This window comes from Taudactylus pleione, unplaced genomic scaffold (assembly GCF_031769625.1).
Source record: "Taudactylus pleione unplaced genomic scaffold, aTauple2 ptg000018l, whole genome shotgun sequence".
Lineage (NCBI taxonomy): Eukaryota > Metazoa > Chordata > Amphibia > Anura > Myobatrachidae > Taudactylus > Taudactylus pleione.
The window spans coordinates 21,109,777-21,134,912 of record NW_028284420.1 but is presented as its reverse complement, the minus strand read 5'-3'; the positions used below and the strand labels follow the sequence as shown (position 1 = coordinate 21,134,912).

General features: G+C 42.3%; 2 protein-coding genes across 5 annotated transcripts in view; both read left to right on the top strand.

The window, feature by feature from the left end:
• The window catches only part of PCMTD2 (protein-L-isoaspartate (D-aspartate) O-methyltransferase domain containing 2), a 31,710-nt gene extending 26,677 nt beyond the window's left edge, over window positions 1-5,033 (top strand). Inside the window, exon 6 of the mRNA XM_088442855.1 lies at window positions 2,782-5,033. Within this exon, the coding sequence (XP_088298981.1) occupies window positions 2,782-3,164 (383 nt within the window). The 3' untranslated portion in view covers window positions 3,165-5,033. The remainder of the gene's footprint in view (window positions 1-2,781) is intronic.
• Window positions 5,034-6,516: 1,483 nt separating this feature from the next.
• LOC148540729 (peroxidasin homolog) overlaps window positions 6,517-25,136 on the top strand; it is a 75,519-nt gene continuing 56,899 nt past the window's right edge. The window contains exons 1-6 of one of the 4 annotated variants that reach the window (XM_088442853.1): window positions 6,561-6,694; window positions 13,599-13,698; window positions 14,128-14,199; window positions 16,204-16,275; window positions 16,398-16,469; window positions 21,641-21,712. In XM_088442853.1, coding sequence (XP_088298979.1) covers window positions 6,658-6,694; window positions 13,599-13,698; window positions 14,128-14,199; window positions 16,204-16,275; window positions 16,398-16,469; window positions 21,641-21,712 — 425 coding nt within the window. In that variant the 5' untranslated portion in view covers window positions 6,561-6,657. Of the gene's footprint in view, window positions 6,695-13,421; window positions 13,699-14,127; window positions 14,200-16,203; window positions 16,276-16,397; window positions 16,470-21,640; window positions 21,713-25,136 lie in introns of those variants that run through there. The other 3 variants (XM_088442852.1, XM_088442854.1, XM_088442851.1) reach the window with 3 other exon arrangements.

The window sequence follows — 25,136 nt, the reverse complement described above, 5'->3', positions numbered from 1 at the left end:
GTGTGTTCGAGTGCCCGCTTCATAAGGGGGGTATTCACTTTTTACCAAGCGATTGCACAATAATGACATCGTTATCGTGCAATCGCTTGCAAATCGCGCATGCATTGGGCATGTTTTGGTCAGAAACGACCAGCAATGCGCGTGCCCTCTGGTTGTTTCCAACATCAATCATCGCCCGTACATGCTGGTAAACCTGATGATCCCGTCAGGTTTAGCATGTGCGGGGATGATGGATGTGCCTAGACTGAACGAGTGAACTTTCGGTCTAGGCACATCACTAGACATGGAAACGACAACATGATTACAGTGTCATGATTGTGCTGTCGTTTCCATGTCTACTCGTGCATACGCGCCCTTAGAGTTGCTTAGAAGAAATTCATAGTCTGTAGTAGGGAATTCATATAGGGGCAGTGTTGGTGATGATAGTAACTTAAAGATGCATGTAGTTTCAGCTTTTTTTTTTTTACCTGCATGAGATCATGTCAAAGCTGTCCCAAATATGTGAGAGAAGTTTCAGCTGTCTGTAATGGAGTGAGGGAGGTAATACTTACAAAAGTTTGCGGAAAGTCTTAAGAACAGTGTTCCTGATTCAGCAAGGATCGCAGTTGCTTATATGCACGCAATCGGCCGATTGTTGCATACTGCTCATGCGTACACATCGCAGTACATGAACTAGCTATTGCAATCAGGATTGCGATCGTAGAGGATACGCGGAGCCATGGCAGAGTGATTGACAGGAAGTGCCGTTTGTGGGCTGTAACGGGGGGGGGGGGGGGGGGGGGCAGGGGTGGTCGGGCGAATACAGGCGTTCCTGTGCGTTGGGATGGCGTTGCAGGGTCGTGCTTAAATTAGCCACTGCGATACCATACGCAGCCTGAGGCCTCATAGTGTGTGTGCTGAAGTAAGCAATCCCTGAGTGAGGTCTGACGCTGCCTTACTGTGCATATGGGTTCCGATGTTACCAATTTGTTTCTCTTGCAGCATGGCTGGGGAACACTGGACCATGGGATTGTAGGTTGGGGTTGGAGCTGGCACTTAAATTAAACTCTCTTTAAAAAGGGAGCTCCCCCCCACTGGCGTTGTTGCATTCAATTGATCTTCAGTTTGTTGCTTGAAAACTGGCTCTCCTTAGGGCTATTGCCTTCCCTTGGCATAGTTCATTGTTTGAGGTCGGCAAGTCGCCTTTTCTGGTCTTTAATGACGATTGTGCGGTTGCTCCGTACAGGTTTTGTTCCAGCCAACACTTGCTTCGGCCTTGTACTTATGCAGGATATTGTCCTTCTGGTCTTCCTCCTTCTGCGACTTCCCAGTACTGGGATGATCTGGCTCTGCAAATTTCCTTGGACACATCATCTTTGGTATGCTACACTGTTCTCTGCGGATTCTTTATGACGTGTGGGAACATAGTTGGCCGGCTACTCAGCAGATCCTAGCGCATTGTTCATTTTATCCGCTCGGTCATTACTCAAGTCTATTCTGGTGCTGTGCGACCACGACCAGATCGGGTGTCAACGCTAGGGTGGTGGCGATCTTATGGGCAGCGCAGCGCGGGACTTCAGCAGCACAGGTCTCTCATGTGACTATCCAGTCCCCTGTCCACACGTTTGCTCATTTTTACGTTCCAGGTATTTTGCCTCCGGCGGCACCGCTATGGGTGTACAGTTCTCCTGTCAGGCAGCCTGAGCATTCCCACCTTTTGGGGGGGCTTTTGAATGTCCCATGGTCTAGTCTTCCCCAGCCTTGCTGCAAGAGGAAATAAGATTTTTGGTCAACTTACCGTTCAATCCTTTTCATTTAAGCAGGCTGGGGAACACTGCGATCCCTCCGTATTTTTTCCCTACTGGTTTGTTTGGCTGTTCCAACAGTTTCATGGGTTCCTGCTACTCCTCTCCGGACTCTTTTTTTAAAGAAGTACTGGCATTGTGGGATTGCAGGGGGGAGGAGCTTACTTTTTAAAGCTACATTTTAGTTTAAGTGCCAGCTACAATCCCATGGTCCAGTGTTCCCCAGCCTGCTTAAGAAAAAAGGATTCAACGGTAAGTTGACCAAAAATCCTATTTTCGCTATGTTGCCCAAGTATACTGATGTGAGTAAGGGGAAGTGGGCGTCATTGTGTTAGGCTGTGATCGCAATGTGAATCCAAACAATTGCTGATCACCGCTGATATTAGTAACTGCGCAGCGTGCGTATAAGCAGAATAGTGACCCTTGCTGAATCAGGCCCAGTGTACCTCCATGGATCATATCTGAACTTTATATTTATAAATTGTTAACCCGCTTAAAATTGTCTTTAGATTATTTATCTTTCCCTCTATGGTGAGGATGTCTGCATCCCTGAAATGTGTCCACATGAACATTAAATTCTCCAAGTAATTCCACCTTTTAAAGAATGCTGCTCTCTCTCTCTCATATGGTGGTGCGTGATTGGATAGATGACTTGGCCCTCCTATATAAAAAGGTCCTCACACATTCAATGGCTCCTGATATCTTTTTGCCAGTTACAGGCTGAATAATATTCATAAGTCGCCTATACAATGTGAAGCTTTTCTTAAAAAGTACGAGTGTAGCAACTGTTGGTAACAAATGGTATCCTGTCTGAACAGTGAAAGATCACAAAGTTTTATCATCCACCCTATTATAGTTCATATTCATACTTAACATCACTATCAACTAGTATTTTCTGTTGCACAAAGATCGGCATTTGTGTTAATGTATAACTTTTGTGTGTGTTGTACTCACTGTTTTCTCAACCAATTAATTTTGCACTCTTTTTATACCATAGCCCCTCCAAATGTGCGCTCCCTACAAGACTTGGCTCGCATTGCCATCAGAGGCCGTATTAAGAAGACTATTAATCGGGAAACTGGCAGCAGAGGAAGTGGAGTGCTAAAATACCCACCTCGTTACAAACGCAAACGTCTACGCAGGCGTCGGATGGAAACCATAGTCTTCCTGGACAAAGAGGTATTCGCTAGCCGTATCCCAAACCCCTTTGATGACAACAACAATTGTGAAGATGTGGAGGAAGAACAAAGGGATGACGATGAGAGAATGGTTCCCGAGTCAAAACCAGACCCTCCTGTTAACTTTCTGAGAGAGAAAATCCTGAGCTTGCCTCTTCCAGACCCTCTGAAATACTATTTGCTCTATTACAGAGAGAAATAAACTCCATGCCTTAGTCACATGAGGACAAGCTTGCTGTTTTCCAGGGCTCCACAGACTGCTACATAAGCTGACAAGCACTGTCTGGTTTCTATCTGGTAGTGGGGAGAGTTACTCTTCTTTTGCCTTTACCCATTATTCCTTCAGCTCGGCAACCATAATTTTTTATTTTTTTTTGCTATTGTCCAAGCAACCTGGTCACCAGTCTGAAAAGAATCCTGAGTTGTCCAGTCTGTTTTAACCAAACTTCCTTGACACCTGCCTCCTTTTTTAGAGGGTTTGTTAAACACCTTACCGCATAACTGCTTCTACCCACTGCTCTTAAAAGCACAACGGTTTTCCTGCCGTTTTGCCCGGATAGTGGAAAGGCAGAGGAGGTGTGTCCACTTGACATGAGATGGTAATCTACATCTGCCCCAAGTGGTATAAGGCGCTTCTGTATGACTTGGAATTCAAATTGACAAAGATTCTTTCCACAATGAGGTGAAATAAGGCATTAATATGTAGCAGCCTACTGGGCAGAAACCTCTCTGTATAGTCCTTCATTATGAATGGTAAATTATGGAAAGTCCTGGTTGCACGTTGAACAGTGGTGTCTCCATGGAAGCTATGGACCACTTTGCGCCTGAGATCTTCTGGCTATACTGAAGCCTTCTGCAAAAGCATACATGTTCTCAGATGCTGCATTGATGCTTCCATTGTAAAACCTTTAAATACTGCCCTGGTTTTTTTTTTTTTTTTTCTTGTATCCTTTGGTGATGTTGGACCATGTGGAGACACGCTATTATTTGGAGATGACTTTCCTTATCCCATTTATTGCCTTTTAGACCATACATCCACCACCAGTATTCTCAGTATTGACCACCCTTCTCTGTAGGCTAACATCATTTTGAAATAACCATGTTTAACAGATCATGAGAAAATGTAAATGATCTGATTTTAAGTGCAAGTACCACCCGTTTCAAGTGTTTAGGTTATCCTGACTCCTGATTAAACAAGCCGTTCTTCATGAAGTCCCATCATTCAAGTTGTGATAAGAAAATGTGTTGTCAGGTGGTAGAGACAAAATTTTCATGTTACACAATTTATATTGGCATGTAAGTAAACAAAGAGCTATTTGAAGATAATTATAAACTTTAATTATAAACGTAAATCATTTATTAGTGAACAGATTAGTGGTGCTTGCAGTACTGGAGTGCATCCACAAGATGGTGCTAGATGTGTAGTTATTGTATATTAGTCATGCACATATTCTGTGTGACCAAATTTAAAATCAACAGTATACTGTATATGTATATACCTTACTCTTATTTCTATAGTATGTGTAAGGGGATGATTAAATGCTGGATCCTGACTATTCTGTTCTCCAAGTTTGAATCAAAACATAGTATTACTATTATTATTAATATTATTATTTTTTTATAATATGAAAATAAACCGATGTACACAGATGTTCGGTGAAAAACTCTTATCCCAAACTCCTCTCCAATTTACTTGATGCAAGGTTCCGCATGATAGTTTTGGGTAAAGGAAAAAAGACAATCCACATGTAAAAGCATACAAAGCTAAATTGTTTTCTGTTTGAAATATTACTTTATGTGCAAACAAAAGTAAAGTTTGACCTTGATGACCTTCAGTAACAGGTGATATTGACTGTGAGCAGTAACAGTGGATGTAAGTACCTTGTATGGATGCAGACTAATGGATAATCAGTGGGAAGGTACAGTGCCCATAGGGCAAGTCTGGTTTCTCCCTGCATCTTGCTTGCTAAAAAAAAAAATGAAAAAACAAACTTTTGAGCTATAGTATTTTTGTCTGTATATTTCTGTAGCCTTTAACTTAAATATAAATGTTTTTCATAACTGTCCATAACATTGTGTTTTTTGTTTCTTTTAAATCTTCTATCCTTATCATTTTATTGCTAGTGCAATAAGTTAATGATGGATGCATTTCCCATAATGTAAATAATATTACATCTGTCTTTCAAGCTGCTTTGATATTTCTCAATGACCTAGGCCATCCCATTTATAGTTATAAGATTCTGTAAGTCACTGTTGAGTCCTACACGTGGTCGCACACTATTTGATTAGTGCAGTGAGAGTGAGTCTCATTGCTTCCAGTATCTCTTGTACCATCACATGATGCTGCAAGACTCACACTGCAATATGAATGTAGACTGCTGGATGTTGAAGGTTGTCGATGTCGCTTATCCTCCATTATCAACAGTGTGCTATTAAAATACAGACCAGGAGACCTGTAGTATCTTGGGGATGGAGGAGAAAGCTTCTTACAGACTAGCAGAACTGTAGGGGGAGCCCCAGAAGATTAGGAACCTGGTCATCTCTACAGTATGATTGATGCCTTTGACAGCTGAGAGAAGAGAGGCTGAAACCTGATCTGTCAATCCATTAATTTGTTTGAAACTGCTGGCGTGTAGTGTCCGTGTACAGTGCCCTTGGATATGAACAAAGGGAACAGGTAGTTGCTGTGGTGGCAATTACTGCTGTACCAAACTGACTGGGTTACTAGCATGGAATGCCCACATATTGCTGTAGATTTTATAATTTCCGTGTTATAAAAAGTACGAGACCATGTCCCTGGTTTTGATTTAATATTGCAGTTCACCAGTCGCCCTGCACACAGCAATTTTACATATGAGCTCATATAGTATGTACTGATGAATTTGAGTGTGTACCGGGAACCAGCAACATCACTGAGGCACTTCAGCTACTGCAATAATAATTCATTAGAGGTTTGCGGGACGGGAGGTGATGTATAGATCTGCATTATAAGGAGGACCCATGTAATCAATTTATAACAGACTCTCTCATGAAAATGAAATAAACAGTGGTGATGTTCCTAGACGAGTGATCAGCTATTTTCACCCACCTGTAGAGTGGTGTAATTATAGGAGGAACAAATCCTATGTCTAGCACTGCTAAAGTGGGGGAACAAATCTTAAGACCTTAATTTGTAAGCTAATTGGTTTGCATGGAGAACCCGTGCAGGCATAAGTCACCTATGCAGCATAGCCCATGTTTTAGTCACTTTAAGCCTTGATTACTGTATGATCTCTCTTTGGTGACTTAAGTTCATTGCATAATGTATTGTCTCCATCCATCTCTAAACATGAACAAGAAGAATGTGCCAGGGAGTCTGTTTTGCACTCTGCATAAATTTATTTTACATCTGTCCAAATGCAAACTGCAATATTAAGAGCTCAGCACAACAGAAGAGGGAACATGTGTTTGGGAGGTAGGGTGTGAGTGATATTAACAAGAAACACATGTTCTTAGCTCCCTCCTACAGAGCCTGAGTATTTGGTGTACGCTTGCTCTGTTCTCTCTGTATTACAGACCCACGGATAACTCACTTGTGAACATGCAGTGGGGGCTTTACGGGTTTCTCCTCCTGCTTTTACCACCCCGGCAGGCAGCGTGCCCTAGCCGGTGTTTGTGCTTTCGGACAACGGTCAGGTGCATGCATTTGATGCTGGATGCCATCCCAGACATGCCAGTCCAGACCAGCATACTGTGAGTCTTGTGCTGTTATTTCACATTGTATGTCCTGATTTTGTCTGGGGTATCACTGAGGTAACTACCTATGGGAGATTAACTACATAAGCAAAAAATAATTGGTTTATTTAACACCAGTCATCACCCAGGCAACCCACCTTTTACCCCCTGAGCAGCACATTAGCTACATATTCTCCTACAACCACACTAGTGTTTACAGCGGTCTAAAGACTAGTGTGACATAGTGATTCTTTTTCAGCCTCTTCCAAGTTTCCAGATCTATTTACAGAATCCTACGTGAAACCAGGAACACGGGCGTCTTTTAGAACAAATCCCTTCATAAACTTGTACTCCCTAGCAGATAATGGTGTTAAGGATAGCAATTTTAATTTAAAGGACTGCTCAATTTAGAAATTAATGTAGAAAATTTGTAATATTATTGTAAAGCATTCAGGAATTTGTTGGAGCAGAGAATATTTGAGCCAGGATGTTGTGACAGAAGTAGGTTTGATACAGAATGGATTCTTCTGTGCAACAAAGTACTCGGATCTATAATAACTAATTGACGATTAAAGAAAACCATTGCTTGGCTTTTAGCAATTCCACAATAGAGCCTATGACTGCACTTGTCTTTAATGCAATCATGAAAATGTTCCTGTATTGTATGTTCTAAACTGCTCTTACATTTTTAGATTTATAGACACTTTAAAAACAGGTGTACTCATGTCAGAGTTGGAAGCATTTATGACTAGGGAAGGGGAAAAAATGGGGATGTTACTGATGGCTACTACAGGCTTGCATTTGTCACCTTGGCCTTGCCAGCAGCAACCCACCCCTTAAGCGGCATACACACACAACGATTTTTTGTACGATTATCGTTAAACGATATCGTTTGAAAAGATCGTTCACTTTCTGAGTCAAACTATGAACGATTATCGTTCACGTTTGTAGTTTGTAGTTCAGTCAGACTTGTCAACTCAACGATTTTCATTAAGGGAATATGCAAAAATCGTTTGTAGTTCAAAAAAATCGTTCATTACACTTTAAAAAATCTGACAGAAAATCGTTGGTAACAAAATCGTTGTTGTTACCAACACCAGTCTTCAGATACCTGTGTCCTATATGTCATGACAAATGGTGCAATAATGTCAGGAATGTGTTTGTTTGTTTTTTTGTTAATTAAGCCCATTGTGTGTGTGTGTTTTGTTTGTTTAGAAAACTGTTCCGCACTAGAATCTCTCCCGGTAAGTAGTATGAAGCTGGAACCAGTTTTCCGAGAATTTTTAAATGTCCTTTTTTATTGTGTGTGAAACGTGGCGTACATGGTAACCACCTGCACTGAGACTCCCCTGTAAAACTATAAACAAATGTGCGTGGTGGCCTCTGATTTCCCACAGGTTGAGCATGAACTTCCTGGCTACCCTGATTACATGCTGGATTCGATCCTGCTTGTTTTGTGTCCTGAGGCCAAACATGTAGAGGAATGCATGACGTAACGTGGCTGGAAATGTTTTAGTCATTTAAATTTCTTTGCCAACGTGGTTTGTGTATATGCGGTTAGCAGCCCTATATGTAAATTAATTTAGATGGGGTTTGGCAACCTGTAGCTCCAGCTGTTGAACTTTAAGTTGCCAGCTTTTAGTGTGCAGGCCATGCTGGGACTTGTAGTTTTAGAGTCACATCTTGGGAGTTTATAAATATGTGTAATAATTTTCTTTTCGCTTTTGATTTCTGTAAACCTGGTTCTCCTGAAATGGGTAACGCTGCTTTAAGCTACACACTACACAAATATCATTACAAAGTCCATCCTTATGTGGTTTATCAATTCAGCCTCCTCTCCATCAGCAGTAATTAACTTTCAAACCTGGAGCATCATGGGGCTGGTAGATATGGCGGAGTGAGTTTCTTCCAAACTGTGGGGGGCACATTGTGTTTTAAGGGATAAGTCCACTATAATGGACGCTGGACATAAAATGTGCACAATAATCTATAGGGACTTGTTTACAGGAGTGGTGGCATAGAAATACATGATCTTCAGTCTCTTTTGAATTTAGTGGGAGCATACAATTCAGACAATACTGCAGGAAGACTGATCATTGGTTCGGGTACCTGCATGTCTATGCTGATCAGAAAAACGCCAATATAATAATCACATATAAGCCCATAATGATGAACTCTGTTTTCACGTTTTGACTAAACAGCATGCAGTGGTCTAGTTTGCAAATCTAGCCGCGGTTCTATGTACAATGGTGCTTAAGTGTGTAATGCTTTACCTCTCTGTCCCCATCTGCAAGGTTTCTGGTATATGCAGACTTGCGTAATAGTATTTTTGAACCAAATTTCTCGTGCAGCAAGGCTGGGGAACACAGGACCATGGGATTGTAGGTTTGGGCTGGAGCTGGCATTAATGAAACTGTAACTTTAAATCCTAAACTCCTCCCCCCTTAAATCCCACAATTCCACTGGTTAAGTGCTTCAAGGAGTAGGGCACATTTTGGAGGATTGCTTGTGAGGATTTACGATGTCCCGAAGGGTCATGACCTGCTGTCTCTTTCGGCTAAAAAATGCTGTGCTCTGTTCTCTAGTCTGTTTTAGATATGGATTCCCAAGCGGTGGCTGTGGGTTTGTCCAAGCGTTGTCATTGGAAAGTCATTCATTTCCCTTCTGCAAATCACTCCGGTCTCATCAGGAAAGCCTAGTAGACGCTGGATTAAGAGGTCTCTTCCTCGCACATTCGATTCTGGACGATTGGGTATCCGAGTGGAAGCATCTCCCACAGTTGTAGCTGTTTAGATCACATCATACCCCTTCCTGTGCAGAGCTCAGCGTCCTGTAGGGATCCAATAGCTAGACGTTGGAGGGTTATCTCTGTTCCGTTTTGATAGGTTCTGGAGTCGTTATCCGGCCTGGGCAAGCCTCAACATGGTTGTCGTGAGCTGCTGACTAATTCGTTGTGGGGCTTTCATGATTCTCCCCAGCATTCCCTGCTGAATTGCCGGGACATTCATGGCAGGCTCTGTGTGGGAGGCCTGGCAGGACGGGACACATATCTTCTGGGTTTCAGCTACGGCCAGTTTGGTTGGAAGTGTCACTGCCAGGGTTTCTTGGCATGGTGGTCACCGGGTATTACCTATGAGGTCATTGTGGCGAGGGCTGTCTGGCAGTGGTGCTGGTGTTTGGCGAGGGGCATTGGCTGCGCATGGTTCTGTGCGGGCACATTGTCACTAGGGCTGGTGAAGCCTGGCGGTGTTTCCGTTCCGTTTGGCATGGGCGTCACCATCTTGCCTGCGGCCATGTGATTCTAGCTGTCCAATCCTGGTGGGTCATGTGCTCTTTCCGGCCAGTCACAGCGTGGCACCGGGTACTTAGGAAGGTCCAGAGCCTTCCTCCTTTGCCAGCGAATAGTGTTTCTCAGCTGCGGCTGAGAAAGAGTACCTGTGCCTTACCTGCCTCCTTGGAAGTGCTACTTAGCCTGAACCTTGCCTGCTCCAACCTGCTGGACTTACCCTGCACCCTCCATTTACCTTTTCCCCTGCCTGAGTACCTGAACCTGCTGTTTCCCTGCACCTTGCCTCCACTTACACCCAGCTGGACTTCATTACCTCTGCGTGCATTCGGTTACAGCTCACCATACCTGCATACTGGACTGTTCCTGCATGTCACTATCTGGAAATTCTCCCATTTACCCCACTACAGTTATCAAGTGCACTTTAGTGCTATACCTGGACTTTTTCGTTTGCCATTCCCATGTCTTCTAAGTCACTTATTAAAAACTCCACGTTTTCATTTAAATCTGCTTCTGTGTCTGCTGCTATCACCACCCCGGGTCCACAACAATATCAGAACCTCACAGGAAGGGCCCTTTGACTCTGCACTTCGCATACGCATTCATTACCAGATTGTTCCTCCCGCTATCTTCTGTTTGGTAAGGACATTCTCTTTTGGACAAAATTGGATATTCCCCGCTGGTCGGCAAAGCACTTTTCTGCTGTTGGCCATCCCTAACAATGTTTTCTCTCCTCCGAGGTGTTGTGTCCTTTGGAAGGTCAGTTTGAAACAAGCTGACTTCCCCAGCAGGGGTTTGATTTCTTGGGGCAGTTGTTCTAGTAACACTCTGTTTTGGGTACATGGCTCCAAGGAAGCTTAGGGCCTAATAGAGTGCCTCTCTCCGTACCCAGTTTGCTTACACGTGGTGGGGCGGTTGCTCCGGTTCAGAGACCGTTGAGTGTCTTCAGACAGATGAGTTCTTGGCATAATTTTCTATGTTCCACCCGGGACCTCGAAGGTCCGCCACCAAGGCGTTTATTTTTCCCCAGGAAGTGGCAAATGCGGTGACATTGGGCCGTGTTATCATTCCACTCCCCTCTGGCGGCATATTTTTTGGCTCCAGTTCCGCTGCAGGAACGAACACTGGGGTGTTCTATCCTTTCTAGTTTGCTACGTGTCTCATGACGGACGATCTAGTCTTTGTGCATTGAGCACCAGGGGGTGGGTAGTTTTAAGTTCGCATGAACTCTCCCCCGATCAGGGATCCACCGCACAGAGGCCAACAAATTCTCGCTAGCAGTCTGGAATGTGTATCTTCAGGTTCCGTTTTGGACAGGTCATCTTTCTTCCTCAGTAAGCGATCAACTTTGTTCTGTGTCTGTTCCAGCCCTACCATTTGGTGGAGCCCTAGCTCCATGTGTTTGCAACGCGATTAGGTCTATGCTGCCATGCATATTGCGCACCAAAGGTATCTCAATTTGGCCCTCTTCGGAGGTTCTGCTTGTGACCGATACTTCGGCTTCACAGTTACAGCATTCCTAGGTGGCTTGTTTCAGGTACTTTTCAAATCAGAGCTGTATCCCGACTTTTGCAAGGTCTCCCTTGCTTCCTGGACTACGCCTTCAGTTCTGGCGGTGGCACTCGACGCCCCTCTGCAGCGGTGTTTTTCTTGCGGAGGACAATGCGCAGACCCTATCGAACTTGGTCTCAATATTTTGGTCGTTGCCTCGTCCGTCGACCTTGTGGAACATTCGATTGTTGGGCATCATGGTCTCCACTTAAGGACCATTCAGTGGACCAGGTTCTACTCGCGGGAGTTCCAGTGGGTAATTCTCCAAATCGGACGGGTTGCTCTGTACATCCTCACCAGCTAGCCGGACACTGTCCCGGCGGTGACCTATATCTAAATTTTTCTGCAGGCACTAGAGCACAGCGCCGATGGTCCTTTTGGAGGCCAGTTGATTACTTCGTTTTGTGACCATACAGGCTTCGGACGCAGAATACTATTTTAGCCCTGTCGGCTCTCACACAGGCTCCGTTTGGAGTCGTTACGTTCAGTGGATCTTCACTTGGTTGCTTGGAAGCTGGTCTTTCTTTATGGTTATTGCCTCCCTCTGCATAGTTCCGTGTTTAGGGGTTGCAAGCTGCCTTTGCTTGTCTTCCATGAAGATTCTGTGGTTCTCTGTACAGGTTTTACATTCCAGCCGACACTTGTACTTACACAAGAATATTGTTCTTCCAGTTTTTCTTCCTTCTGCGAATTCCTGGGACTGGGATGATCTTGCTCTGCTAGTTGTGCTTGGCTCTGCAGATTTCCTTGGACGCCGCACTGCTCTTTGAGGCACGTGAACATGGTTGGCCGGCTACTCAGCAGACCCTTGCGTGTTTGATCCGCTCAGTCATTACTCAAGCCTGTTCTAGTGCGGGGTGACTTCCACCAGACCGGGTGTCTGCACCTTCCGCTAGGGCGGCGGCGATCATATGGGCAGCGCGATGTGGGACTTCAACAGCACAGGTCCGTTGTACGGCTATCTGGTCCCCTGTCAGCACAATCACATTTCAGTTTTTATGCTTCTGGTGGCACCCACTATGGATGTACAGTTTCCTGGTCAGGCAGCCTGAGCGTTCCCTCCCTTGGGGGTGGCTATTGAACGTCCCATGGTCCAGTGTTCCCCAGCCTTGCTGCAAGAGAAAATTTTAGGATTTTTGGTTAACTTATTGTCTCTTTTCTCTTAAACAGGCTGGGGAATACTGCGATCCCTCCTGCATGCTCAGTCGCGCGAGGCTTAGGGTCTTGACCGACCCCAGAACCCCCCCCCTTTTTTTTTTTTCACCACCTACTGGTTTGTTTGGTTGTTCTTACAGTTTCACGGGGTTCCTGCTACTCCTCCCTGAACTCCTTTTTTAAGGACTACTGAAATTGTGGGGTTGCAGGGGGGAGAAGCTTAGGTTTTAAAACCTAAGTGCCAGCTCCAGCCCCAACCTACAATCCCATTGTCCAGTTTACATACTTGCCGACATTCTGGCAGTCCTTCCAGGAGGGGGCAGCCAGGTCGGACAAGCAGGGGGTCATGGAGCAGCCGGGGATGCTACCTGGCAATGGTTGTGGAGTGGGGGGGGCGTGGCCACAACACAAAATAACACCATTTTGCAGATTTACGGCATTGTGAAGCAGGGGACTGGGTCATGATGACTCGATTCAGCGTGAATCGCGTAATTACTCCCCCCCCCTGAAATTCACTGGGGGGGTTGGCGGCCGGCCGAGAAGTTTACCTACTTTTCCGGGGGGCTGGGAGAGCCACCCGAATTTCGGGAGGCTCCCAGCCAGTAAGTATAGTTTAGGATTTAAAGCTGCGGTTTCATTAAGTTCCAGCTCAAACCTACAATCCCATGGTCCAGTATAACCCAGCCTGCTTAAGAGAAAAGGATTCAACAGTAAGCAGACCAAAAATTGTTATTTAAAATAGCCCCTTTTTCAAACCGACCATGCCATGTCCTATTTTCTATGCTGTATTTGTGCATTGTATATTTCTTTGCTTACAATCCCAGGGGAACAGGACTAGTATTCACAAAGTCTTGCTATCTTGTAATTGTTTGTTTTGGCAGGTCCACATGCAGTGTTCTGCTAAATGTCAATGTTTATCTCATTTTCTAGCTATGTTCCTGGCTCTCCTCTTGGGATTGGTTCCTCCAGACCGAGGGGCACATACGTTCTTTATGGGTGATGTCAGTAATTGTCATTCTTTATGGATGATGTAAGTAATTGGCTCTTTGACAATTATTTACTTATTTCTATACACCACACAATTCTTCTTGACAATTCACAACTCGTTCCGGGAATAATTGTTTGTATATTGAGATGATCACCCAGAACCTTCGCTGGACACTTATGTTCCCTTTTAATAGTTTCTAGACATTCTTACAAAGAAAGTGCTGGCAGTACATTTTATGGCAAGTTGATTTATGTGCACACTAATGTAATTTGTAAAGTAGACTTATGCTGCCATCTTTATTAGCATTCAGGGCTTGCAGGCAGTCTCTGAGAAATCTCTATTGTAGCTATATGAGAACGAATTACAAATAAAAATGTTTCTATGAGTGATATTGGACAGTCAAGTCCCAAACTTTCTTTTCAGGGCCTGAGCAGCCCATATATAATATCATTCTGCTTTCTATCTCTGCAGTGATTTACGTTTCAACCGCATCAGGGAAATAAATTTGGACGCCCTTCAGAAGCTGACCAACTTGAACACTTTGTAAGGCATTCAGCATTATCTTTGTCTCTTGGTTTAGTAATCTGGAAGTGTTTTCTATGCCCCTAATGAACCCCTCTGCAATAAATTGGTGGCCAGCTGGAGCTTATGGATGTTCTTGTTCAATCATGCTTGTCACAAATGGGATTGCAAAAAAAAAAAAAAAAAATACAATTTGGAGCTAAAAGCTTATGTATTGTATTTGTCTTGTTAAAATCAGTATATATGAAAGGTTAAATAAGCTTTTATACTCAACAAGAGTAGTAAACAAAGTACACGTTACTTTGTAACTTTTGTGCTCTACGTGTATACTGTAGGTAATACAGTTCCTCCATTGCTGCTTCTTGCTTTTGGAACTGGGGGTGTGATGATGTCATTAAACCCTGCCCCTCATCACAGCAAGAAACATTGCAGTCCAGGCATGGGGGTGTATCTTCTCCATTCTGGTTTCAACAAATTAATCAGGTACCCTATATTGAAAGACTGGAGACCACTTTTTAAAATTGTGGCCCCAGATTTTATTATGGAAACTTTGCTTGTAGAATCCTGCTTTTATGCTGTTTTGGAAAGGTGGATTAATGCTGCAGCAAGAACCACAGAGTAGATTTTGTTGATAGAAAAAAAACTACACACCTTTTTGCTTTTAGTTCACTTTATTTTGCAATTTTAATAACTCTTCTTTGGTCGTTTTGTGTAGATTTTCTGTGCTGTGCGAGGAGATCTTGGCAAACTAATGCTAACTTCTGAAAAGTTCTGTAAAAAGTCTAAAATGTGTTACTGCAGAAATGCAATACGGATTATTGATGTTAAAAGTAAATAAAGCTTAAATTGAAGTATTAGCAACTTCTATGGAGAAAAGGATTATTAGGGAGAGGTATTAAGGAGCTTCCAGTGTCTTGTGATTGTTTCTGCATTTCGGTAATAAACCATAGTGACATTTTAGTATTAAATTTTGACTGTTTTTTTGTTAATTTGTAAATGCATAATACAGTATCATAGCACTGAAGACAAGCTGTGAAAAATATAAGGCATTAAATTTTGTGCATGTTTTGATCCTTAATGTGCCCTTACAAATTTTTTTACCTGCAGTGGGCCGTATTCAATTTAGGGACGAAAACTGCCGTTTTTTTCACCATTGGTGAAAATGGGCGTTTTCGTAAAAAAACATTTTCGCAAAAACTGGAAAAAAATGTACTCCATCCCAGACCAGGAGAAAAAAAAAAGCAAAATCCCTATTTTTGGCTAAAAATGTGGGGATTTCTTTCAGAACCCTTTGGACACCCCACCTAATGATGATAAATTACTGGGCAAAAAAAACATAAGTTGTGTACTTTGGCGAAAAACGACCGCGCAAAGTTTGGGCGAAATAAAAAACGTTGAAAAAAGAGAGAAGAGAGAAAGCAATTTTTTTTTCCCCAGGAAATTACTGTTCCACGTAAATTGAGGGTAAAAACGCAATTTTAGAAACCGTTAAACCACCTGCTGCGACCACGTGCGATATTTTAAAACACTTGACGCATCCATACCGCCCATCGAAAAATCAGACCCAAATATGTTAAAACCATTTTTTTAATTTTTTTTTTTTTTTCTTTCCGCCCAAAATTTGTGCGATTGTTTTTCGCTAAAGTACGCAACACATTTTTTTTTTTCTGGTCATTTATCATTAGGTGGGGGAAGGGGGCTGTCCAAAAGGCTCTGAAAGAAATCGCCACATTTTTAGCCAAAAATAAGGATGTTGCATATTTTTTTTTTTCCCTCCTGGTCTGGGGTGAAGAACTTTTCTCCAGTCTTTTTTTCGCCTGTTGCTGTTTTCGCCTGTGTTTTTTTGTTTTTTTTTTTAGAAAATGTCGCCCTTTTTGGGGGGAAATAGTCCAGTTTTCACCGCTAATTGAATACGGATCAATGTTGGATAGTTGCAGACTCTGTAATACGATCCAGGTTGAGATCAAGAAGTTGAAAATCTTAATAAAGATCACTGCTCAATTAAACATGGTATTTCTTATTCAGATTGCTAAACAACAACCAAATCAGATGGATTTCACAGAGATCTTTTAAGACCCTGGAAAGCCTGAAACAACTGTGAGTTTATGAAAGCAGGTCCACCTCCTTTCCCTTTCTCACACACAAGCCCCTTGTCTGCTGTCCCACATGCAAACATGAGTCCAGACAGGGCTTTTAAGCACTTTTTTTTTTTTTTTCAGGTATCTTTACAAGAATGATATCCGCAGTATACAAAAGAATGCTTTTCATGGACTGCGTTCACTGGAGCAGCTGTGAGTATATCTGCTTGAGCCAGTTCTAAATCAGGGAGGTAACTGGCAAGCAAACGATCACTGAATTATTTTATATTACAAAAAATAAAAAAAAGGCTCTTAATTGCGCATGAGTGTTCCAACATCAAAGATTAAAACTTCTTTTAATTTGGATATGTGTCCGTGAGTCATTGCCTTAAATAATGATGATCGGTATGTTAATTTGATAGTCTGTACATAACCTCGGAATAGGAGTAGAATGAAAGAATAAAAAAAGTGATGTCCTGATCTTGCGCAGAAAAAGCACTAGCACAAATCAACCATGAGACTGTCACCTAACACTCAAGAGTAAATAGTATGCAGAAAACAATAATAGGATGACTCATATAAGTGCTTTATATAAATACAAAGTCCAACCATGTCATGATCATATATGGAGGCCGTAATTCTAGGTTTTAAATTATCCAAGAGGTCTGTTTCATACGGATCTTTCATTTTTGTCCGTTGGTTTCAGCTATAACAAAGTTCTCCCAAATATTCCAGTGTAGGAAGTATCACTCACAAAATGTATATGAAAGGAGAATAATATAGCCTAAAACCCTTTATTAAATATGCAAACAAAATAGTGCTGTGTGATGCATTCCTACCAGATGTGGTGTGAGACCAGCAGGGCCTCAATTCAAGCAATGGTTAGATAACCCGGGTATACCACCGTCAGGAATGTCAGTCCTCCCTTCTCATTACCAGGTAGTTATAGAAGTTCTCCTCCACCATGTTTCGACCAGCCTGTGGTCTTTTTCAAAGTAAGGAGGAGTTCCAAATACCCTGATATTAAGCCAGTCTTAACCAATCAAACCAAAGTCACATGATGTTAATCACATGACCTTAATTATAATATACAAACCACAATAGCAATATGTGCACATATAAAACATATCATATAAACTTTCCATTTCATAAAATAGTGCAAAAACCTTTTGTCAGTTGTTAATGAAAAACTTGGAATATAAAACTCACTTCTATAATTGGTGAGACTCAAATTGACTTTCTAGACATCAGTCTACAGTATATAGAAAACAATTGGGTACAAACAAAAAATTATGTAAAACCTACCGACTTGAGGATATATATATAAACACTACAACCTGTCATCACAATAATAATAATTCGATCCCGAGTGGCCAATTCAAACGCCTAAGGAGGAATTGCACAAACATTAATGTGTTCTCTGAACAAGCAAAAGAAAGGAAAGATTTTTGTCATGCGGCTATAAGAATGAGATGAGCAGTGGTTGAAGCAACTAATATAGAGAGAAAAAAATCTAACGAAAAAAGAATTCCCACACATCAGCTAGAAATTAAATATTTGATTCTGCTTTTATAACAGGTTTTAGCGCTCATCATAAATTTTTAGAAAAATCCCTCAAGAAACATTGGCATATCCTGCAAAAAAAATAAATTTGGTCATGGGTCCAAATATTTAACGTGTGTGTATATTATGCTCCCAATCTCAGTAACCAACTAGTGAGGAGTTTTTTTTTGGCCCCAAACAAGACGAAGGACAAAATTAACTAAGCAGCGGGTTCTAAACCCCGGCGGTTTGGTGGCAGTTTTGCTATCCGCAGATTTACTAAGGCCAAAACCGCCGTCAAAACACTTTTTAGAATAGAACGGGGCTGTCATTTAGAAATAGCCACCAAACCCCCGGGGTTTAGAACCCGCCACCAAAACGCCGGGGTTTAGAACCCACTGCTTAGTAAATTTTGCCCTCTTTATGTAAAGTCAACGGGTTTTTACAGGTGTGGAAATTGTGTGGGATGTAGAACCGTCAAAAAGTCTACCACACAAGATTTATAAAATTGAGATTAATGGTAAAAGCTGTGTAATTAAAGATGCCATTGAGTGTTTATGTGGCAAATTATACATAGTGCGTAGATCGAGATCGTTAAAGATCCATATTGGTGAACATCTCAGGAACATTAGAAAAGGTCTTGAGACTCACTCTTTATCTATGCACTTTAAAAAAAAAAAAACACAAATGTTCGGACTCAGAAATAATTTTTTTTTACTGGATATGTGCAATAAAGAAACAAGACATACCGGAACTATTAGCCAGAACTGAGATGAAATTAATTTATTGTTTCAATACCCTGTGCCCTACTGGTCTTGACCCAGATTTTGAGTTAAAATGGTTTTTATAATTTTTTATGAAAATATCCATCATACTCTTGCTTTCTATAATAGTTTTCATTATTTATAACCTATATATTTTAACTGTTTATTTTTATATATTTTTTTTATAATAGGGCTGTCATTGCAGATTTGTCCATATCAAATATGGCTAACTATGCCATTCAATATAGAATGGCATTGATGTCTTGAGGCAGAGAATGTATTTCCTAATTGGGCCAATAGGGGGCGATTATGGAGTTTACACACCTCAAGTGTAGTCTCCCATAGCCGGTCGGACTTTGAGCAGTGTGTAGCAACACTTCCGGTCCACGGGAGGGATAAAAACGACATTTCCCAGAAATCAGCAGGTATCCTTAGTAACACTGATTACTTCCGGTTCCTGAGACAGGGATATGCGATTACCAGTAGTAAACAAAGCTCAGTGGAATTATTATACTGAAGGATGCCCCCATCTTCACTGCCCAAGGTAAATATCACGCTACCCACCTATGTAAGCAGGCATACACTAGCAGGATAAGACTAATAGGGACAGCATCTTATTATGTAAAAATTATGCTAAGCCCAATTTTAATTCAACAATACATGAAACAATATGAGGTTTTTCATTAAAAACTGACAAAGGGTTTTGCACTACTTTTTTATGACATGGAAAGTTTACATGATATGTTTTATATGTGCACATACTGCTATTGTGGTTTGTATATTATAATTAAGAATATGTGATTAGCATCATGTGACTTTGGTTTGATTGGTTAAGACTGGTTTAAATATCAGGGTATTTGGAACTCCTCCTTACTTTGAAAAAGACCACAGGCTGGTCGAAACATGGTGAAGGATAACTTTTATAACTACCTGGTGATGAGAAGGGAGGACTGACATTCCTGACGGTGGTATACCCCGGATTATCTAACCATTGCTTGAATTGAGGCCCTGCTTGTCTCACACCACATCTGGTAGGAGTGCATCATACAGCACTATTTTTGTTTGCATATATAATAAAGGGTTTTATGCTATATTATAGCGCTTTTACACCGAAATTCCGGGTCTGACCCGGAGTTGGAACAGAGGCCCTGATTCAGAGCCGGACCCTATTTGTGAGCGCTCGCTCTGAATCAGGGCGGCTGCTTATTTTTTTCAAACCATCCTGGCCGCTCGCTAAGCTGTGGGTGACCACCAACAGCTTTTGCAAGCGGCCAGGTGACTGTCGCGACCATCACGTCCATCGGGCTTCTGACGAGACCCTTGTGGTAGGGTCTCGTTCCCGTAAGCCCCAGTGAGCTTCCTGCTCTAATAGAGCAGGAAGCTTAACTACTGACATCATGAGTGCCACCCCCCCCTCCCTGCCTACAAAATGGGGTGAGCTGTCGATCAACATCGACAGCCGCCCCGTTTTGTTGCGAGCCACGTAGCGAGTGATTCCTCGCTCGCGCGCACTGCCTGGCCATTGACCCGCTTGCGAGCGGGTCTGAATCAGGCCCAGAGTTCCAACCCGGAATTTGCCCAGCGCCGACCCAGGATATTCATGAGTTGGTGCCGTTCACACCGGAGCCGGGTCTGCATTGACCTGGCATTGAAGTGGACGCTTGGAGATGACGTCATCTCCAAGCGCCACCGAAGCCGGATCAATCTACCGGCAGTGACCCGGAGTGCGCCGTTCACACTGCAGGTTTTCACGGGTTATTCCCATGTTAAACCCTGCAACTTACGTGGGTTGGATTTCCGGGTCACTCGACCCGGCAATCCAACCCCTTACCCTTTTACACCAAGGAGCTACACAGGTAAACCCTGCAAAAACCAGGGTTTTAGCTCTGGTGTAAAAGGGGTAGCATTCTCTTGTTCCATATACACTTTGGGAGTGATACTTCCTACACTGGAATATATGGGAGAACTTTGTTACAGCTGAAACTAATGGACAGAATTTAAAGATCCGTATGAAACAGACCTCCATGGATGATTAAGAAGCTATAATACGTTAATTGTGGTCTCCATATATTAATCATCATATGTTTGGACTTGGTATTTATTTAAAGCACATATATGACTCATCCTATTATCTTTTCTTAGTAGGAGTAGAGCATTCTAGTGCCCTCAATTTATACTGGTAAAGTTATTTTTAGAAGGACATTTTTAGTGACTTTAATCTTTGCAATCTACTCTAGACCCTTTTCCTTAAAATTCACAAACTCTCCTAATAAATGCTGGAGTAATTACAGCACGTTACCATTTACACAAGTGACTTGCACATTAATTGTACACATGCATATATTGGGATCACTCTTCTGAATTATATCCCTATGTACAGTGGCACAGCATGACCTAATCATCTTGCAACCCGTAGGCCCGATGAAGCTCTGTAAGAGGTCATTATAGTCCTCGCCTACTGTGACGGGCTTTATAGAGTTGCTGGCGTTCGGACCATTTCACTGGCAACTTGTGGCCACCAACACTGCAGACGTTCTGTAGATGTGCGCAGGAGAATCTGAGAGGTTACTGTCCCATAATTCGATGTATGTATTCATGCACATCGCTTTCATTGGATCGCCCACTAATATAATATGAAGTTTTTATACTCTGCCGAGTAGCATGTAGTAATAACGGATGTGGCCTCTTCATATAAATATATTGACAACATTGTTCTATTACTTTTATGTATTGTAGGAGGAAGATTCAATTAACCTTGTTCTGTGCACATTGTGGGTATTTATGGCAGAGAAAGCCTTGCTTGTATCTGCTCACACCTGAGTTATGCTGCCTGGATAACCGGTGTTATAGTATGTTATAGTAGTGTGCAAGGTTATCGCTGTTCCTTACTGATAATCAAACCTGCTTGTAAGTGTTGCTAAAGGAAATCAACACAATTGTTGGTGTGTAATTATAATTTACTTCACTAGAGTCTATTAAAGCAACTGATTGGCAGTATGTTATTTCAATATAAATGCTTATTAAATGTAGTTATCAAAGGAAAGCGGTTTGTATGTCTGTATCTGCCCTCTCCACTAGGTATCTTCACTTCAATAACCTGGAAACTCTAGATGCAGAGACCTTCGGTGACCTCCCTAAATTAGAGAGACTGTAAGTAAAATGTTTGCTGTCTTATGACCACTCAGCAGGGCTGTATTAAGTCTTTGGGGGGCCTTGGGCACTTAAGACAGGGGTGTCCGTTCCCAATCCTTTGGCCCTCCCACTCTTGTCAGCACTGCCCCCTCTTGTCGTACAGCCCTTAGAAAATTAGAAAATGCATGGAACTGCTCAGTGCAGCCAAGTAATCTCTGTGAAGTGCTGCAGAATATGTATGCGCTATATTAATAAGTGGTAATGAATAGGCAAACAGGTGCGTATTCACTTCCAGATAAACTAAGGGAGAATTAAATACTGTATCTGCTGTGGTCATTAATGAAAGTGTCCTATGAGGTGTGACCATGCAGGCAATAAATCTGGCATTTTAAAATACAAAGACAAAGTAATGTTTCACCTTATGAAAGGTAAATATTTGCGTGCCTCCTACAGCCTTTATTAAATACGTAGCTTTTTTTTCTTTATAACTCATGTGGCTTGCATTATGGTCTTTCCATGGCAGCCATTCACACGAGTGAAGGGTCATCTGATTAGCAGGAAGTGCAGAAATCCCCAGAAGCTATCTAGACCCTTTTGGTGGTTTTATTTCCAGTGTAGTGTTTTTTGTGTGTTTCAAGTGAGATGGCTTATACTGTAGGTTTTTGTTGAGTCTGGGTGGTCCTTGTGATGTTCCTCTGTGTGTGTAAATGGGTAAGCTTCCTGGGGAGACTAGCTTTTAATACAAAATGCAAAAGTGGGGCTGGAGATCTGTCCCTCTGGAAGGTCACCAGCACCTAGATAACATCTTGTATAGGTTACGCCTCTGTCCTGTCTGGCAGGAAGTTGTGTGCATTATGAAACTCTTTGCTGAGAAGTACACTATTAAGGAGGGCTTCTGCACCAGGGAACCTTAGTCCACCCCCAGCATGTCAAAATGCTCTGTTACTAGGTAAAATCCTTTCTAGGTGTTTTGTACTGAAAAAGCTATTATAGCATAGGTCAATTATTTCTTGTCTCTGTATTCTTCCAGAGACTGCTTGAGATGAGAAAAATAGCAAAACTAATAATTTATTTTTGTGCTGGATGTTAAAATCTTTTAATGACTGTTATGTGAGTACTTATGGGTGGGCTGTATCCCTAAGCCCTAAAGCTGGGTATCCACTATAAAATAGATCGTTCCAATCCATGCCAGAATAATATATCATACACATCGTATAGTGTGTACACCTGATAAGTCGTGAACGACGGTCGCTCATCGCATCGTCCCATCTGCTGTGCTACACAGCAGATGAGACAATGCAATGAACGACGCGGTGCAGTTACATACAGCATCGCGCCATCGTACATCGGATTGTGCAGAGTGTTCGGCGCATGCGATGTATTGTTACATCACATTGCTACGTCAGCTGTGTCGCACATCGTATAGTGTGTACCCAGCTTTAGAAAGCACAGCTTCACCTCATTTTCTGGGTGGTGACATCAATGCACCTTAGGTTTGTTACGAAGGATGATGGCAAAAGAGACCCACATCAGGATGTGCTGCTATAGAGGAAGTACAGCCAGGTCCCTCAGATGGCAGCGAGTCCTTGGGATTTGTTTTATTGAACTTGATTGGTCAGCAAGGAATAAGTTAGAAGAAATTGGGGAAGAACAAAGATCAAATGATCCTAAAGTTCTAAATGATTTACATATTCAGAAAACCAAGGCGTACTCTCTTTATGGATTAACACCAGGCTATTAAGGAGCTCATTAATAAGGAATGAGCACAGGCAGCAGTTTAATCTTAATCAATCAATCTAACTATATGTATCCCTTTCAGAATGAAAACGTTTCTAAATGGTACAGGGTGCCTAAAATGTAAGCAGGTGTTGTCAGTTTTTCTACAAAGACAGCTGTTCCATTAGAGACTTGAGGGCTGCTAAAGTCTCCTATGAAATAGAAAAATGGAAATCTGTTCTTTTGTGTCTTCAGGGACAGTACTTAAGTCCAATGTCTGTCTCCAGGCTTTTAGAGTATGGGTGTTGGTCCTTCATGTGGATATGCAAGATAAAGTAGATAGTTAATATTTAATGTAAAGAATTGAAGAGATGTAAAAATTATATTTGAATTTCTTAGTGAAGTTTCCCTCCAGGGAAGCTTTCTCCTCTAGAAGTATGTCTCTAGCAGTAGGTCCCAAATAGGTCATATGGCTAGAGCCTTAGGTCGCAGACCGACTATCAAAGAATGGTCTAAGCACATTTCCATTTGTTGGATATTTGTTTGTTAAACCTGGATTCAAAAGTCATGGGAGGTAAATCCCATAGTTTGCCACAGTAATAGAAGTTTTCTCTCATCTTCTCACAAAGGGGTCTATTCATCATCACTTCATTTTCACCTGCTTTTGTAGAAATTAAGTGTTCGGCCATTCATCAAAAAGGTAATGCAAACTATATTACCGATATCCCCTGCTTACCTGTCTCACCCAGAATGGCCCGTTGTCCTCATACACTTTGGGGACAGAATTCATCGAGCTCTGAAAATATAATGTTTTCGGAGCTTGACTGCGGGAGCATTCGCCATCTTCAGATGGCGTTTGCTCCCGCAACCCGCTCCTACCCTCTGGGAAGAAGTCTCGGGTTGTGAAGAGGGAACCTTTTTGCATCCCTGTGTGGCTCCTTCGCTGGACGCCGGGGCTTTTGTGCGCATACCTGACATGTAGGTCACGAAGGCGCACTAGTTTCACTGCTCCGAAAAGAGCAGTGACAGCGTTCGGGTGGACGGCTAATTTTCGGATCAGCTGTCTCAGCGCCAGAGCAATGATGAATTTCTCCGGCGCTCGCATCGAGATGGAATGTTAATTATCGGGGTCTGTCTGGACCCCGAAAATTAACATCATGAATAGAGCCTGAATACTTCAGAGGAGAACAAATTTATTATTCCAGAAAAGTAGCAGTTAAGGCAGTTTGGTAAGATAATATTGAAACAACCTTTTCAATCCTTAAGGAATAGGGGTGTTAACCCAGAAGGAAAGTACTCACAATGAATTTATTTAACCAGAGTTTCCAAAACTGCGCCATTACAGTCCAGGTTTTAACCATCTGAACTCAAGCATGGATGTCCTTAAGTCAAATTGACTGAGGTACTAATTAAGTCCCCTGTGTTCAAGCATGAATATCCTTAAAACCTTGACTGAAACATTCAGACATATTGTATCTACCATGCAGCACAGCCGATGCCGATATATCTTGCATTTATATCGGTACGTCTGGCTGTGTGTATGGGTGACCCGCCGACCTCCCGTACACTTGCTGCAGGGACATGGTGGTATTTGACTTCTCAAGAGTGTATGCACTTACCAATCGGTTAGGTTGGCCAACTATTGTGGTACTCCACTAGTTTGTTGGGTAGTCTTAAGGGTTTTTTGCATTTAATGTAAAATATTGGACTCTGCACTTATGCTAAT